The 18,695-nt window shown below is 42.1% G+C and overlaps 1 protein-coding gene across 2 annotated transcripts in view; it reads left to right on the forward strand.

The window, feature by feature from the left end:
• The window catches only part of mta2 (metastasis associated 1 family, member 2), a 35,264-nt gene that overhangs the window by 15,326 nt on the left and 1,243 nt on the right, over positions 1-18,695 (forward strand). Inside the window, exons 3-17 of one of the 2 annotated variants that reach the window (XM_042512030.1) lie at positions 1,434-1,527; positions 9,981-10,098; positions 12,116-12,179; positions 12,300-12,417; positions 12,521-12,623; positions 13,226-13,325; positions 14,174-14,362; positions 14,455-14,529; positions 15,200-15,258; positions 15,346-15,446; positions 16,300-16,439; positions 16,533-16,761; positions 16,863-16,952; positions 17,039-17,157; positions 18,362-18,504. In XM_042512030.1, the coding sequence (XP_042367964.1) occupies positions 1,434-1,527; positions 9,981-10,098; positions 12,116-12,179; positions 12,300-12,417; positions 12,521-12,623; positions 13,226-13,325; positions 14,174-14,362; positions 14,455-14,529; positions 15,200-15,258; positions 15,346-15,446; positions 16,300-16,439; positions 16,533-16,761; positions 16,863-16,952; positions 17,039-17,157; positions 18,362-18,504 (1,742 nt within the window). The remainder of the gene's footprint in view (positions 1-1,433; positions 1,528-9,980; positions 10,099-12,115; positions 12,180-12,299; positions 12,418-12,520; positions 12,624-13,225; positions 13,326-14,173; positions 14,363-14,454; positions 14,530-15,199; positions 15,259-15,345; positions 15,447-16,299; positions 16,440-16,532; positions 16,762-16,862; positions 16,953-17,038; positions 17,158-18,361; positions 18,505-18,695) is intronic. The other variant, XM_042512031.1, reaches the window with a different exon arrangement.

The following is an 18,695-nucleotide window of genomic DNA, read 5'->3' on the forward strand; positions in this document are numbered from 1 at the left end:
ACCAGCACACAGCTTCATGTGAATCACAATTCTCACATCATGATATCAACTGTGGAGAAATTGGTTCCCCAAAAAAATTATTTCGTAAACCTTCAGAATTAAAGAGCACAACAAAGGGCTCATACACTGTCGCCTACTTACTAAAATGACCTGTGTGAGGAAAATGTTATCACATGAGCAGCAGAGAGAAAACACCCTCAGCAGCAGGCCGGATTTAGTTTACCAGCTGGAGGCCCAATGTGGTATTGGAGAGTTGACTGTTGGTGCTCTTGATAATTATCAGTAATGCGGGTATAATGACTAAGTGAGTAAATGCAAAAAAATAGAACAGCAAGAACAACCTGGTAAGTTTAGAAAACTGCATCACTTAACTGCAAAGCAGCCTTTAATACTAGGTAAAGGTAACACTTTCGATATCCAAAATCTAAGATGATACATACAAATTTTCCCACCAGTACATTTTTTTGTGGCAGTCTGCCGTGATTAATCTGCCTCCACAAATAGATTTTCTATTTTTGGAGTTGGATTGTTAATAAGCAGCGCCGTTGAAATATATGTACTGTTCAGTTATTCATTGCACCACACTCTTGGAGCGCAGAGCATACTTGGGGCACAAACAGAGCAGCACACACTGAAAATGAAACTTAGTCATTCATTGTACTGGGTCTAAAAATGTGCATTCCATAGCAGCAGCTGCTCCTGTCATCCATCGATCTGATCTGAGCTTTGACTGGATCGATGGGTCAATTATCCACCCTGTGAGTCACAAACCTTGCCCTAGTTTGCATCAAGTTGAAATTACTTTAATGTATTAACATATTCTCACATTTAAAGATGTTCTACTCACACAAATATGTGATTGACGAGTATTCATGTTGCCTTACACAAATTTGTGTGTATTTGTGTCTTTGCACAGACTTTGTATGTAATTGTACTGTGTATTGTATTGTACACTAATATTCACTACGCCCTTGATGTAAACGCAATGTTAATCTTTAAGTGCAGCAAACTTGATTCCAGCTGTGCACAGAGCAGATGAGAACGCAGACTTGGCTTCCTGTAGGAATTGTTTATTGATTAGTGAGTGGTTGGTATAGATATGATAGGCCTACAGCTGCTGAAAATTGAAGTGCTGTTAACCTGCAATTTATTTTTCCCTTGCTCAAATAATATGCCGAGATTCTGAGCTGATTAATGCCAGAACTAAAAAACAAGAATGAAATTTGAAACTGTATCAATCAAATGGAAATGACGCTGAGCCCGAATGAGTTCCTCTGATTAGTGTGAGAAGTGATCAAACCATGTGACCCGGCTGAAGACAGAGAAATGAGTGTTTGAGTAGCTGCAGACTTACGACAGGAGTTTTGACAGAGGTGGTTATTCCAGTGCTTTCTCCCGATGCCAGCTTTTAACCAGTGACTCTCCACTTCCAGACAGCCAATGGGAACGTGGAGGCGAAGGTGGTGTGTCTGTTCAGGAGGCGAGACATCTCAGGAAACCTCAACACCCTGGCCGACAGCAATGCAAGTGAGTAGCACCCATAGAGCCCAGAGCAGCGTCCAGCTCCCGTCTTGTTTTCCACAGTGTGAGAGCAGGTATGATATGGCTGGCTGCCTTTAATGAAGCCCTTCCCCACTGTGTTCCACATAAAAGCCTCAAAGCACCTCTTCAGCTTTTATGTGCTGAAATGCACCAAGGCCTGCTTCTGGGGTTAAAGGAAGACCAGCACTTTGTGTAAGGCTCAGTGATGAATGCCTGTCATGAAAAGGAAGAGTTAATGGCTCGGCTGTGTTTGTTTTTTAATGACATTTTAGATATTAAATTGTAGTCAAAATATCTTTTCTATGAATTAATGTGTATTAAAAAAGGCTTCTTTAAAGTGATTATAACTACAGTTAGATTTTGAATCCACACCAACGTACAGTCTTTGCTAACTTAGCTCACATTGTTTTATTACACAGCTTCGAGTTAGATTGAACCTTTATTTTTTTGCCATTTGTAGAATAATTTTGGCCCTAACATCATTTAAAGGGATTTCCCTGTTTGCTGACAAATTTTCAAGATTTTGACTTGGTTAGTGCGCTCTGCCATGATCATGATGGTTTGGTGTGAGGAGGTCATAATACTCCTTAAGTAGAAATTGAAAATCTGACAGCGACCACTTTTGAGCGGCTGCATTTACACTGCCTGTGAAAGGTGGGACTATCATGCCGTTTTGCCGTTCTGTGTTACGTCTGATCAAAGAAAGGGGGCACAGAGTGGTCTCACCTCTGAGCCAAAACAAGGTCTATGTAAAATGTAAAGCTGGAAAGACATGACCGTGGGAGTAAACGGTTTGACTTTTTGATGACACGTGTATGTGTGTGAAGCTTTTAGCAAAGGGGCTAATACAGAGAAGAAGAACATTGGTTGTAAATGCCCGCAAACTGGGAAAATAGTGAGATTCGGGAGCTACTTACCTTCCGAGCAGAGAACGAGATCAGCTGCCATACAACAGAGACGGTAAATGACTGTGATTAACGTGTTATGGCTTTGTTATTTTTGAGAAAGCGCTGCCGACACGCAGATGACACACAGATGATGTCGCCGTTGTTTGGTTGCGTGTAAAAGTGCAGCGGCGGTTTAAAGGGGGGACTACGCTGCAGCCTCATAGTGTGATCTCTGTAAAAGTGTCGAAAGACTTGAGAGGCATCCTGGGGTGGTTGAGAAAGTTACAACTTCATGCAAATGGCATCAAAATAGCCAGACTAGTTTGAAGTAGAGATGGTGGATTTAAAAACTGTTACCGCCTGAGATAGGCGGCGAGTGATTGGCTACCCTCAGTTTACATCCTGTGAGCTCGACTAGTCCTCTGCCAAAGAGCATTTATTCTGTAACACTGCTATACAACCCCAAGTGAGTGTTTTTGTAGTTCCAACAACATGCAGCACACCCTTTCTAGAGCAGGAACGCGTTGTGTCTATGTCCAGTCTAACCCTGTTTAAGCTTGTGAAAAATAAGGTTAAGTCAGTGGTCTCCAGCTGTTATTTCAACGTTTTACTTATTCTGCTCAGCTCATATCAAGGATGTGTGTGTGTGTGTGTGGGGAACAGGTTTTCCCACAGGTCCAGGCGCACACTGCTGAATATATTGTACAGCAGTAAAATGATCCCCCACCCCACGGTAGGGATTTCTTTGGTAAGACATAATAATGATAATGTCGAACTGTAATGTTCAGTGGTGTGGTGTCAGTACATGGTGCCAGCCCCGCCCCCCTCCACCCCGCCCTCATCCAGCCTGTGAGCCCAGTCTCTGTCTTGTGTGTGAGCAGAGAGCCAAGGAGGTGGGAGGGTGGAGGTAGCGGGGTGGTGCTAATGGCATGCAGACTACTGAAGCCTGATCACATTCACTCATTACCCCCACCCCGACACCAACACCGGCTTCCCCTCCCTCCTCCTGGGCCGCAGTGCTCCCAGACAAAGACATCTCCTTACAAACACACACACACACACACACACACACACATTACACCTCAAAATGGATGCGTTATTGCTGTTTTTGATCAGCAGCACACACAGATGCTCAGTGTTTATACATTGGTCATGTGTATACTAGTCTGAGATGTGACTGAACACAGTGATGGTGATTTCATCATGTGCTGTGTGAGCTACCAGCCTGTGCTTTTTTTACAGGTTTTTATTATTTGAAAGCAGCCGAGCTGTCTACCTTCTAAATGTGGCTTTGCCAAATCAGACTTTACAAGTGATGCAGTGACTGAGCTGAAGCACAGCAGCGCGAAATGGACTTCACAGACACATTTATGGCTGCGCTTGTTATCATTTTAATGCAGCTTCTTTTAGTGGCAAAGTCTCCAACAATAACAGATGCCCCATTTGAACCATTTCTCCAGTCTGAGACAGGTAGTCATAATAACATGGTGTTGCTTATCATTGACTATTCTGTCATCAGACACTAGCCCTTTTTAACCCTTTGGGTCCGCTTTAATATTACACACACTTGTATCACTCTGCTCACAAAATGGGTTACAGAATCAGGCTATAAAAAATACTATACATCAATATTATTTTCTACTTTTAATTTTCTTAACCAACATCTGTCTTAATCATAAATATTAATTATATTCATGAATTTCCAGAATTTTAAAAGTTTTAATGCCAAGTGTTTGTCATGATACTTCCATGTGTTTAGAGTTATTATTTTTTTTTCGATATACATGCTAAGTAGATTTGTTTTATTATTATAGTCTGGGATATGTCAGTAATTATCTGCAACATTGGTTGTGACAGTGCACCTGTGGAGATAGCATGTATTTTCTCAGTATGCCAAATGCGGTAAAAATGACGTCATCGGGTGGAAAATAGAAAAAATGATGAATTCCAAGTCAAAAGCCCAGAATGACACCCAGAAATAATACAATGCGTGTTTTTATGTTTTGATGGCTGTGGGATCACAAATGTCAGTTTGGGAGCAACAATTCCAGCTCAGCTCAAACTTATTGTAGGAGCTGAGCTGGAAATTCACTGATCAAACATGAACACAGAAAAATGAAGAATGAAAAGCGTGTAAGATGTGCCAAAACAGTACCTAAGGGTAACAGCATGGTTTTCACGTTTTTAAAAAACCTGCATATACGCACTAACTTTGGTGATAAAGAGGTATTAGTGAAACTTATTAAGCACGGCGTAAAATTAATGTTTTTGTCCGTGTGCCAAATGGCTTGTCAATGTTCAAATTGAGTTTAAACATGACGCTGATGAGTGAAGTAAATGTACCAGCCGCTTACATATTTTATCAACATCTGTCTTGTCGATGGTGCTAATTTTGTACCCTGTAATTAAGTACATAACAGCTTTAAACAAGGCAAACAGTTTTTGCTTCACGTAGGTTCACGATGACTTTAATTTAGGTAGCAATGCACCAATCTATCTGCTGGTGACTGAAATCGGACAGTTTTATAGCTTGATCGGCCATGACCAGTGACCGGCCATCACTCCCAGATATAGATGATCCTTAGCCGATGAACTTAACACACACGCGGAGCACGATGCGTCACATTGGGCACACAGACTAATGTCTGCTTCAACCTGTTCTCTTTCCCAAGTTGTCAAATACAGATGTTTTGTCATGCAGCCTTATTAGCCACTTTTCAGGCCTTCTTAGTGACTTTATTTTTAAAAAGCAACTAGAAAGTATTTCACAACTTATTCAGACCATCATGTAAAAAAGTTGTTTTTCACTCGCATGCATGCTGCTCAGCGTAATCACAGTGAGCGGCTCCTGTCAGCAGTACAGGGTCCTCCTCTCCTCTTGGGCTGTGCACAGTGTGAGGAAGACAGTGTGTTATTATGTAGCTGTGCACACTCCTTTGCATTCTTGTTAAGAGACACTGATTCATAGTTCAGTACAAATAGAAAAATAAATACATAGTTTTTGATCGTTAACAAATCGTTGACTCTCTGGTTCTTCCTCTGTAATATGCACATAATTCGATTGGGCTTGTAAAGATCTGTGGCACCTTTTCTCTTTGGGGAAAGCAAAACATGTTAGATAAAGTGGGATTAGTAAGAGTAAGAGATGGTCCTGTAACCTGGTGCAGTTTTGTAGAAATTGTAAACGTTTCTAATAGTCAATATTTTATTTTGAAAATACAATTAAATTTGCCATTAAAGAAAAGTTACACAAATGGAAAAAAAGGAAATCAAAATTGGCATGTCAAATTTTAAGAAATCAGAAATCAAAATGGGCAGTTCAGACATAAAAAAATTTTTTAAATGGATAACGGACTTTGCTGTTCGGAAATGATTTTTAAAAAAAATCAGAAAATCAGAATCAGCAGCTCAGAATTAAAAATATAATAGGGAAATCAGATTGAAAATGAAATTCAGAAAATACTGCTCAGAAATTGAAAATCTTTCTGAAATTAGAATTGGCTGCTCAGAAATGTTTAAAAATTGGAAATCAGAATCAGCAGAGGAGAACGTTTTAGAAATCTGAATTGGACAAGGAAATTGTGCATCAGTGCATGTCTAATTTTACGATCACAGAGCTGTTGAATGGTGAATGAATCAGTGATCACTGAGGCAATAGAGAGTTTAATTGTTGAGTTTACTGCTGCACAGCTCTGACTTTGTCTGGGCCGTCTTCCAAAAGTTTCCTTTCACCCATCAACACCAACATGCAGTACTGAAAATGCTCAGTTTGTTTGGAGCGAAAAAGCCTCCCTAACAACATCTAGTTTTGTTAATATGGTTAGTTTAAAAGTCCATGCAGCCCTGACACAGACTGGAAGTGATGTGTGTGGGTGTGTGTGTGTGTTCAGGTCTGGTCTGATCCTGAACAGTGATGGAGAAGCCTCCTTCTCTTTGCTGCTGCTCATTTGTGCTAAACCTTTCTTTATCTGCCTCACTTTTTTTCATCACTGCTCCCCTCCTCTTCCTCCTCACTCTATACACACACACACACACACACGCGTGCACACATCAATTCTTTGTGCAGAACAAAAGGCCCTTGATCTGTCCCCAAGGGCCACAGCACGCAATGGGTTAATTCTGACTTGCCTTGTGTCTTTGTCAGAGCAAAGAAAATGTGTGTCTGCATGTGTGTTTGTGTGTGTGTGTGTGTGTGTCTGTCTGTGCGAGTGTGTTACTGTTATGCTGTGTGCGCTTTAAGTGCCTGTCGCTCCTTCTGTCTGTGTGTGTGTGTGTGTGTGTGTGTGTGTGTGTGTGTGTGTGTGTGTGTGTGTGTGTGTGTGTGTGTGTGTGGGGTGGAGTGAGTTGGGGATACATGTTGGGGGGGATGGGCGCCTCAGGTTTGGTACACAGGGTTTCCTACTTTGTCTGGCAGGGACTAGCCGGACAGGGGGAGGAGGGGGGAGGGGGGTTGAGAGGTTAACAGAAAAGGGGTGTGGCTTAAGGTACCGTCCCTCTGGCTCACTATCTCTCTTCGTGTGTGTGCGTCTCTCTCCCGTGCCCTCACTGACAGGGTTTCCTGTGGCTGAGTGCAGGGGCGGAGTCCACGGAGATGGAGCGATTATAGTCCCTCCCCTCCAGCTTGCAACAAATTACTCACCCGCCTGAAATTAGGAATGCGCAATCTAGTGGCCGAACACACACACTTTCATACACACACATAGCTGCCATGGCTTAATTTTTTTTCGTGTATCTGACTGGCTGCGTGTCACATGGGTTTGGTCATGTGAAACACTCGCGTTGTTTTACAGTAAGTCCATTAATAACTGTGTCTGTGGGCCTGTGTATCAAGATCAAGTACACACTTTACATTCCTACATTTCTTCTAGAAGTCTTAATTTAAGAACTCACACCACTGAGCTCTCAGGACCAATTTTCTCCAGTCTGATAATTCAGTGACCTTTGAACTTGTGTAAAGTGCTTTGCAGAGGATTAACAACATATTAAATGCTACAATAAAAAAGGAAGCAAATGCAATAAAAGCAAAGTAAGAAATTAACTCACTGGACAAAAACTGTGAAATGTCGTTACATAAAAGTACGTCTATAAACATGTTCAAAACAGATAGCAGTGCTGCACAGCAAAAAGTCTTCATGTCGAAATTCATCTTTAATCCTTTGTTCCCCCAGGGACATTTTTGTCCTTTTGGATTTTGATTTTTCAATAATTTGTTGCTGTGTTAATGCATATGGCATATATTTTGGTCTGGAAATAATTTATTTTTGGTGTTTTTGTTTTTACATCTAAAAACATAGTGGCATCACGAAACCTGGCATTTAAAGGGTTAAAATTCAGAAAATTAATGAATATTTATGATTAGGACTAATGTTGGATTTTAAAAAAACTCAATGAAAAAAGAAAATATGAATGTAAAATATGTTTGAAAGTTTGACTTTGAAAAGCAAATTTGGTGTGCAGAGCGATACTGCTGTGTGTAATTTGACAGTGAGCCCAAAAGAAGAGATGTCGGAGCGAGGGGGCCCGTCTGAGGATAGACGACCCGAGGAGTTGGACGTTGGGTGTCTTGCTCAAGAGCATCTCAGGAGTGCCCAGGAAGCGAACTGGCACCTCTCCAGTTACCAGTCCAGACTCTATACTTGGTCTGTATGGGGGACTTCAACCTGCAACTCGCTTGTTCTCAAGCAAAGTCCCATAAGACTGAGCTAGACCAAATTAAACAAACTAAACAACAAACCAGACCGTCTTGTGGTGGAATCACTTCAGCCGTGAGAAAGCGTTAAGCAACTTTAAACCAACGCCGAGCGGAGCAAAACATTCAGAAGCCAGTGGCCTCACCCAGCATCCTATCACCCGAACTTCAGCCCCCTCGCTCAGACCACACTCAAAGTTTTGTGACGGCATCTGTAGCTGTTGTGACAGTTTTGTGTTTAAAAAAGTCTGTCGACTGACAGACTGACAGACACACACACACACACACACACACACACACACACACACACACACACACACACACACACACACACACACACACAGACAGACATACACACACATAGACAGACAGACAGAAACATACACACACATAGACAGACAGACAGACACACACACATACACATAGACAGACAAACAGACAGACAGACACACACAGAGACACAGACAGACAGACACACACACACACACACAGACGCAGACAGACACACACACAGACACAGACAGACAGACAGACACACATACACATAGACAGACAGACAGACACACACACATACACATAGACAGACAGACAGACAGACACACACACATACACATAGACAGACAGACAGACACACACACAGAGACACAGACAGACAGACACACACACACACACACAGACGCAGACAGACACACACACACAGACACAGACAGACAGACACACACACATACACATAGACAGACAGACAGACACACACACACATACACATAGACAGACAGACAGACACACACACAGACACAGACAGACAGACAGACACACACACACACACAGACACCTGGCAAAATACCCAAAAACAGCTTCTTTGGAAGTTCCAATGCAAATGTGTCACTATCACCAGCTAATGCAATGTCGTCCTGGCTGAAAACAATTAGTAACAATTGTGATTAGGCCAATGACAATACTAATTATTAGAATTTAATGAGAGCAATAACAGATATTTGGAACCCATATGCATTTAAAATTAAAATAAAAATCTTCCTGTCAAAATTTAGAATTTGGAAAAACTCCAACACAAAACTTTGTTTAAATGCCTTTAACAAATATTCAATAAAAACTGAAACTTTCAACATCATATACAGCATGTTCCCTGAAACTTTTCTCATAAAGTCAAGTGAAAATTGAAAAAATATAAATAGTTCCCTGAGGTTTTACAAAGTCAAAGTTCTTCCCATGTTTGCACTTTCTTGGCACTTTAATTAATTTTTATCGGCGATCATTAAAATGCAGATAATCGGCAAAATGCCAATTATCAGCTCCAATAATCGGCCAGGCTGATAATCTGTCAACCCTTTATAGTGACTTCTGCGTGACCTATGAAGCTGCTTGGGGCCCAGGGGCCACCAGGGGGCCTCTCTATGAAAACTGTTCGTATTTGTAGCAACTTTGTGTGGGAGGGTGGAGCTAACTGTAACACTAGCTGCTGGCTTGGATAGCTGGGTGCAGTATCAGCCATAGATAGAGAAAAACGTGTTTGGCACTTTATTGTTGGCATCAGTTTTTAGCCTCAGAGGTTGCTGCTTGCTTCATACCTTCATTTAACCTCCAGTAACAAACTGCCATGGTGATTTCTTTTTTTAACTTTGAACTTTTTTTATTTAAAAGAAAAAAAAGTCACTTATTTTTCACTCTTATTTGGGGGGGGGTGGGTGGGGGGGGCGACTCAGTGGTCACATATGATTGTTTCAGACTGCTAAACTAGCAGGACGTGTTGGAATTCTGTCTGTCCTCCTCCAATCAGTGACAGTGTGCGATGTTTGTCCTGTCAGTAGGAAAACGGTGCTGATGCTGCTGCGTTTGTGTTGCAGGAGAATTCGAGGAGGAGTCGAAGCAGCCAACGCTGTCGGAACAACAGAAACACCAGCTCAAACACAGAGAACTCTTCCTGTCGCGACAGTTTGAATCTCTACCTGCTACTCACATACGGTACGTGTTCACTGACAGGACTCTCTGGCACGATGCAGCTCACTCTGAATCCACACCGCTGCCACGCACAGTTAGGACTGAAGTGCTCGGGAAAAGGTCCTCACTGCAGCTTCACTCAGCTGTTGCTGGGATGTGCTCAATCCCATCCTATTATTTCCCTTTTCGAAAGACTGTTGCCCATCCTGTTCAGCTGGTGATGAATGCACTTTCTCATGATACCACAGTGACAGAGGGGGATGTGTGTACCACATACTTGACATAGTCATGCAGGAATATTTCACATATTGTGCATTATATCAACTACTGGCACTTTATTCTTATCGCAGTTCCTCAGCTGCTGTTGCAGTGCCTAGTTGTATGTCAAGAATGCTGCTATGTGTGTTTTTGTACGTATATTAGGTTTGTCATCTTAACATATTGCTCTTTACTAGTTGATGAATAAAGTTGTTAGAATTGAATTAAATTGAATTGATATCCAAGAATGGTGGATTCAAAGCAGCAACACACATCCCTATTATTTACCTGATTATTTTCATTTTCATCATCAGGTCATTAAATGGGCCATAGATTCAGATCGTTGATATTAAGACGTTGCAATTAGTAGCTTCTTTTTTTGTTTTTCTGGGATAAAGTTTTTTTTTAAAGTTTTAAAGTTTCTTTTTAATGCATTTTTTAATGCACCTGCTTTTAATCAGGAAAATAGATCCCCCATTGACATTATTTGCAAAACAGAAATATAAAAATGGAACAAAGAAAATGAGGCAGATAAACATAAAGGTAGTTTATTAGATGAAATCTGAGTAAGCTCATTGGCAGTCTCTCAAACAATCATGAAATTGTTTGAGCACCACGTCAGGCTTCAGTTCAAATAATCTTTTTTTTCTAACTTGCACATAAAGCTTTATTGATTGTTCTTTTTTTTTTTTTTTTTAAATAATGATTTTATCCACTTTTTTTCAATTTCAGTCAATTTCCTTTGTTTGTAATGCTGAAAACGTCTGTATCTAAGCAATGCTGATATTGTGGCACTGAGCTTTTTTTTTTACCCCTTTGCGAAAGCTGCCACCATTTATACCTGCCATCAGTTTATTTAACGGAAAATTCATGTGCAGTAGCCAGTTTCAATCAGTAGAGTACAGTCAGTATGCATCTTTGGTTACTGGACCTGCATTTGTATAGAGCCCTCTAGTCTTCTGATCACTCAAAGTGCTTTTTACTCGACTTGTCACATTTTCATACACACATGCATAAACTGGTGGCAGAGGCTACTGTACAAGGTGCCACCTGCTACTCTTGCTACTGCTACTTTTTTAATCCGCCACACACACTCACACACTAATGGAACAGCCATCGGGAGTGATATGGGGTTCAGTATGTTGCCCAAGGATACTTCAACCGCTGTGCCTTTTTTAACCACAGTCGCCTGCAGATGTACAATTCAAATACTTTGCACTAAAATGCCAAAATTTTGATTTAAATCCATCACCAGCACTTCTAAAAACCCATATATATATTGGTTTTCAGCTGAAAAAGTGATTTCAGGGTTTAGTTAGTTAGTTTATTGTTCAGTGCTGTAATTGTAATCCATTAAAAAAACTTCACTGAAAAAAACTATTTTTGAAAAATGTTACCTGTGTCATGTCGTGTTAACTTTTTGACCAATTTTTAAGTTGGTAATTGTGGTTCATTGTACTGTAGTATTTGGTGTTTTATATTCTTTATTTGGCAGCACTGACAGCAGAGTTGTGGTATTGTGTGAAATAGCTTGGTTTTTATTGGCTCTGATGTTGAAGTATAGCATTTTCTTTGGTGGTCGACAGATTGTCGACCTGGCTGATTATGCGGGCCGATATTTGGCATTTTGCTGATTATCTGTAGCTGTGTTTTTTTTTTTAATGATAAAAATTAATTAAAAAATATCAGTTCTGAAAAACCAAATCAGTCGACCCCAATTGTCTTTAATGCTGTAGAGAATGTGTACTTCCTGGTCTCTGACTGCTCCTCTCTGTCTCTTCAGGGGCAAATGTAACGTCACCCTCCTCAATGAAACAGACGTCCTGGCCGGCTACCTGGAGAAAGAGGTAACACAAGATACCTTATTCCTTTAGTTTTCACATTACAAAAGAAATATGCAGTGAATGTTTTGTTGAACAATGTGCATCTGGCAAGCAGCTGTAAGCATTTTCCGTGTGTTCTTTCAGGACTGTTTCTTCTACTCGTTGGTGTTCGACCCTGTCCAGAAGACCCTGCTGGCAGACCAGGGCGAGATCCGGGTGGGCTCCAAGTACCAGGCAGAGATCCCCGACAAGCTAGCAGAGGGTGAGCAGCACACTAAAGCTGAATTATGTTGCTACTTTTGCATTTTTAACCTGAAATAAGGCAGAAACAGTAAAGCGTTAAAGCGTATTTCTCGTCCTCTCAGGCGAATCAGACACAAGGGTCCAGGAGAAGCTGGAGACCAAGGTGTGGGACCCCAACAACCAGCTCAAAGACCCTCAGATCGACCAGTTCCTGGTGGTGGCAAGGTAACGCTCCCCTGCTCCCCATCTGTCACTGCGTTGCATCATCATCATCCTGTTGCCATGACGACTTCTGACTCTGCCATCCACAGGACAGCTTTTCTACAGGGAATGTGTGAACTGGCATCAAGTTTGATAATCTCATGGGAAAATACGTGTTTTATGGCTGATGCATGGACCAGCCGCCACTGCAGCAGCTTCAGATAGAACTGTGAGAGTTTAGTGTTAGGACACTGAGGTCAACACAACATCACTGACCTCTTTCATGGATGTGTTGGAAATATTTATTCTAAGCGTTAAACAAATTCTGTATGACATATGCCAAAAATTCATAGAAATATGCATTTAACGCTGTAGTTTATCAGTGGCATGATGATACTACACCAGTGTTTTTTTGAAGGAAATGTAGATTAAGTTTGCTTTTGGAGGGAATCATCTTGCTGTGTATTAATTGGTCCATGAGCCAAACACCCCATCTAGTGGTCATTCAAGGAACATTTAGTACAAAGCACACTACCTCTTGAGCAGTCCTGTTATTATTATTATTTTCATGATGCAAATGTAGATCAGACAGATGAGTGGCAGTAACCTGTGTGTGTTTGTCACAGAGCTGTGGGGACGTTTGCTCGCGCCCTGGACTGCAGCAGCTCCATCCGCCAGCCCAGCCTCCATATGAGCGCAGCTGCAGCCTCCAGAGACATCACACTGGTGAGAACATTGACATTGTGTGCGTGTGTGTGTGTGTTTTCCATATTTTATTAAAATTACTAATTCAGCTCAAATTTTATAAGTAAAAGGTTTTTTTTGTTCACTGTTTGTAAAAGGTTTAAAATTTGAAATTGACATTCATTAATTTTGACAAGAGACGTCTTGTATCATTTATTATACACCAGTACAGTTTATTGTGTTAATATACATAGCAGGATTTTAGGGCAGTGCAATTAATCATTTTTTATTTTCAATTCAATTTTGGCTTCCAACATTTACAAAAAAAACAAGATAATTGATTAATTGTGCTACATTCTGTCTTACAGTGATGTTTTGTTTTGTGTTATAAATCCTGTCCACTCCTTTCCTTTACAGCGCTCAGTGTTTAACATTTGGTGGCTCTGAAAAACTTCCTTCCTTTTTTTTGTAATCTTGTATGTGTGTCTTCCTTTTTTTAATCATACTGTGTCCTCTCTCTAAATTTGGACAGTTTTGTGGACATTTTGAAGGCGAGCTGCATCATGAGTTTTTTCTTTCTCAGCAGCAGTTTGTGAGGTTTGAGTCACAGGGTGGCTGATTGACCTGTAGGTCCAGTCAGAGCTGATCGGATCAGATCGGTGGATGTTAGAAGCAGCTGCTGCGGCCAGAGTACGCTCTGTGTGTTGTAATGAATAACCAAACAGTATATATATTCCAACAGCTGATAAATGGTTCAGCTCCAAACATTAAAAAAAGGTGTTTTAATTGTGGCGGGCCACCACAAAGAAAATAACTGTGTGGGGAGCCCTGTGTCTGTGATGATGAAGCTTTAACGTCCCTCCTCTTGTCTTTGCCCTCTCTGCTCACAGTTCCATGCAATGGACACGTTGCAGAAGAACAACTACGACCTGGCCAAAGCCATGTCCACCCTGGTCCCTCAGGGCGGCCCGGTGCTCTGCCGCGATGAGATGGAGGAGTGGAGCGCCTCCGAGGCCATGCTGTTTGAAGAGGCTCTGGAGAAATACGGCAAAGACTTCAACGACATCCGTCAGGACTTTGTAAGCTCCTTTTAAACTCTGGTGTAAACTTCAGTGTGATGTGGAACTGAACTTCCCTGTAAACATCCTGTTTGTTTCCCCCTGTCCCTCAGCTGCCCTGGAAGTCTCTAGCCAGTGTGGTCCAGTTCTACTACATGTGGAAGACCACCGACCGCTACATCCAACAGGTACGTCTACAGCAGACAGACTCAACTTACTTTGCTTTGGAGCCACTTTTGCAAAATGACAGGAGGCGTGGGGCCAGATATCAATTCAAATAAATTCAATTTTATTTATAAAACCCATTATTACAAAACACAGTTTGCCTCAGAGATGCATTCCTCTGCCCTTAGACTCTCACATCGTCTAAGGAACCCCCCCCCCCCCAAAAAAAAAAAACCTGTCACGGGGGGGTACAAACCTCAGGAAGAGCAACTGAGGAGGGATCCCTCTTCCAGGATAGACAGACGTGCAATAGATGTTGTAAATAACAATTAAATTACAATAGATAAATTACTAAATGCACTCTGATAGCATGTGATGTTACATGCAAAAATAGGTGTTGATAAGAGTCCCATGCATATATTAATAGTGGAGGCATGGCGCATAATCCACCACTGGCACTTTTTTGATAAATAAGCTCTATTTTGATGCTGTTTTTTGCACTCTGGCTCTCTTGTGTATACTAAAACTACAAAAAGAATTCCCAGTGTAAATCACTTTATTGTTATTGTGAAATAGAGCACAGCAGATTTGGCTTGCAGGCAGCAAATTGAGAATCACCGATCTAAAGCAAGGCCCTAAATACTAAAATGTTTGATTTGTGTTTTCATAAACCTGTCCAACCGTCTATTTCAGAAACGACTAAAGGCAGCAGAGGCAGACAGCAAGCTGAAGCAGGTGTACATCCCCACCTAGTAAGTGTTCTATAAACTACTTCACAAATACCTTCTTTTACTTAGAGCTGCCGTCAAAATAACTCACTTTTCTCTCCTCTCCATCAGCACCAAACCCAACCCCAACCAGATCATGGTTCCAGGCAGCAAGCCAGGCATGAACGGAGCAGCAGGCTTCCAGAAAGGACTCAGCTGTGAGAGCTGCCACAGTAAGTTCACACTCTGAGGGAAGGAGGGAAAGGTTCTGTCATTAATTCAGGGTTTGTTCAGGCATAAAAAGCCTGGAAAAGTCATGGAATTTGCAAATTGCAATTTACAGGCCTGGATTTGGTTTTGGAAAACTAAATATACCCTGAAAGTTTTGGAAAAGTCATGGAACTTTTACAAACCTGTATAACACGTGATGTGTTCAGGGCTGTCGGAAATTTGAAAATCCAACATTAATTTCTGTTGTTGCAGTTTCTGACTGTGACAAATGCTGCAATTTTGGCTGTTTTTTTTTTTTTTTAAAAAAGAAAACATGCTTTCCAAACTCGAGGGGTATATTGTTTTTATTTATACATTTTTTTAAAAGAGCAACATTTGGAAAGAAAAAAAATCATCTTTTTTTCTTTGTAAATGTTCAATTTTTTTCAAAGATAGAAAAAATAGATTCAGATAAAAATGACCTTTTTTTTTGTTAAAAAACAAAAAAAAAAAAATGTTTTTGTCTTAAGAAAACATGCCCTCATGTTTTTTTTTCAAAAAGTGGCAGTAAAATAAATACATTCATTTAAACTCTGTTCCTAAACCCAAATTAAAAAACATAAGTCGCTCCCCAGTGCTAAGAAAATAGTTGACACACCTCCCTCTCTTTGCACCACGCCCTCCCCTCACATAAATAACAAACAGGTCCTCAGTTATATTTAAATATTGAGTGTTAAAAGTGGTAAAAGTGTGTATGAACCCTGGAAATACAAAAATGTTGCTCCGTTCTTGGATGTCTGTCGGGCACCACGCCTTAAATCAGACTTGAATCTGTTGAGACGGCCTCTAACATCGACTCTCCCTTCACCAATCCAGCGGCCCAGTCTCCTCAGTGGTATGCCTGGGGGCCTCCCAACATGCAGTGCAGACTGTGCGCCTCCTGCTGGATCTACTGGAAGAAGTACGGAGGCCTGAAGACCCCCACACAACTAGAGGGCGCTGCTCGAGCTGGCTCTGTAAGTCTCATCTCAATCTGAAGCGGTGCAGCAGTCAGTCACACTGTTCCTGTGGTTAGATTTTAAAAACTGAGCTCCTTCCTCTGCGTCCAGGAGGCAGGCCCCCGCAGTCACATGACACGCCAGGAGGTGCAGGGCATGTCGCCGTTCACCCGCAACGAGGGCCGAGCTAAGCTTTTGGCCAAGAACCGTCAGACGTTCATCCTGCAGACCACCAAGCTGACCCGCATCGCTCGGCGGGTGTGTGAGGACATCCTGCAGCCTCGCCGCGCTGCACGGCGACCCTACGCCTCCATCAACGCCAACGCTGTCAAGGCTGAGTGTATGTACACACATTCACAATACTCTCACTTTGACCGGTTTAAAATATGGATATGGATGTGAACCACACTGTCTGATGGTCCAAATGTTTTGTGTCTTCAGGTATGATCCGGCTGCCCAAAGCCACAAAAACTCCTCTAAAGAGCAAGTTGGTGCCTCGACAGTCGCTGGCCAACATCGTGAAGGATTTAGGTAAGATCAGGTCACGAGACCATCACCTCTCTGATCCTCCTGCTGCACTGTGATTGGTTATTCAGAGTGTTGTTGTTTCTCTGCAGCCATCTCAGCTCCTCTGAAACTGAAGGCGTCCAGAGGACCCCCCACACCCATCAACAGGAACCAGGCCAGCCAGCCCCGCGTGGGCCAAAGCCTGCTGGGAAAGAGGGGCTTTGACAGCGTTAGTATCACACACAATCACACCATAGCCAGGGCTCACAGCCCTGCTGGCTCAGGGATTAATAAAATATGCACGTTTGTGCTGCAGGTAGTCAAACGTTCATGAAAGTGGATAGAATATGTTTCTGTTACGCTTGCTTGTAGCGTGTTTACATTTGCTTTCTCCTCCTTCTCAAACCCACCTCCCAACACGAGTTGCATCAACCAATCAATGTGCTTAAAGTGCAGGTTTGCTTAAGGCATTATTGAGATTCGGGAGTGAAGTTGAGCTGAACTGATGAAATTTAGGCTTTCAGATGGATGAAGTGGTACCTTTCTTAGTGACCGAGATTGTTGTCGTCGTCACCAGCATGAAGATTTGCCACCTTCACTGATCAATGTGCGCTCAGCTGGGCTGACTTTTTGTTTTATTCACTGATGTATGAATGTCACTGGTTTTGATGGATGGGTCAAAAAGTGACAAAGCAGTGTCAAAAAAGCAGCATAGCGGCTAACTCAAAGCTAATTACCCTCTGAGCAGAGGACAAGATCAGCTGTCACATAACAGTGACAGTAAATGATTGTGATTGACATGTTGTGGCTTTGTTATTGTTTATGAAGTGATGCCGATGCACATACTAGATTTCACACTAGAGGCGGACGCTCGTGTGTTAAACGTCATGTTTCTTTTGATCCTGGATGTTGTGATGTAGTGTATAATCACACTGGAGTAGAATGATGCTGGCATTCTGTGTAAAAGTGCAGGGGCTGTATAAAGAGGGCACTTCATTGCGGCCCCCACAGCACCATCTCTTTGTAAAAAGTGGGTGAAAACATTGCGTGCAATAGTCCACCTTCTCCTCCCCCTTCTCTGTCGCTCACGAAGGCCCTGACACACCAAGCCGACAGCTGGCCGTTGCCGAGCATCTGTTGCTGTAGTCTGCAGTGTGACCCACACTGTTGGCCCTTGTCAAAGTGTTGTCGTTTACAGCAGTCTGTCACCATGCAGACAAATAATCCAAAACACAGAAACAGGCCATTTGGTGTCCCTAAAATGTTCAACTTTTTACTTTTTTTAGCCTTAAAGAAACCAGCCAGAGTAAATCTGTCGTGATGCTGCTCCACACTCATTCTGACAGCCACCTCAGAAGTCTCTCATTTGCTGTTTGCCTTTTAAGTGAAACTACATGGTGAATTGACTCTCCCACTTTTTCATTGGTTCACAGGCTACAGGGGTGCCCTACCCAGCCAATGGGAGGCCGTATACTTCAGGTATGAGGACCACCTCGCAGTCGGTCATCAAGCGGCAGAAGGTCAGCCAGGGGGAGGCCCCCAACCCTGTGGTGTTTGTGGCTACAAAGGACACCAGGTACATCTGACTGTCTCAGCCCTGTCATTCAAATCCAGTAACCTTAGAGATGAAGCAACACAAGATGTAATAAAAGTAGCAAAGTAAAGTACGGAAAGCTCATCCACAGTAACAGGGTTAGGTGAGGGAAACAGAGAACTCCTGGATAAGAGTCGGGGTTATAAATGGTGTTGTGGTGCTCTGTTATCCGG

Source organism: Plectropomus leopardus, chromosome 23, assembly GCF_008729295.1.
Source record: "Plectropomus leopardus isolate mb chromosome 23, YSFRI_Pleo_2.0, whole genome shotgun sequence".
Classification (NCBI taxonomy): domain Eukaryota; kingdom Metazoa; phylum Chordata; class Actinopteri; order Perciformes; family Serranidae; genus Plectropomus; species Plectropomus leopardus.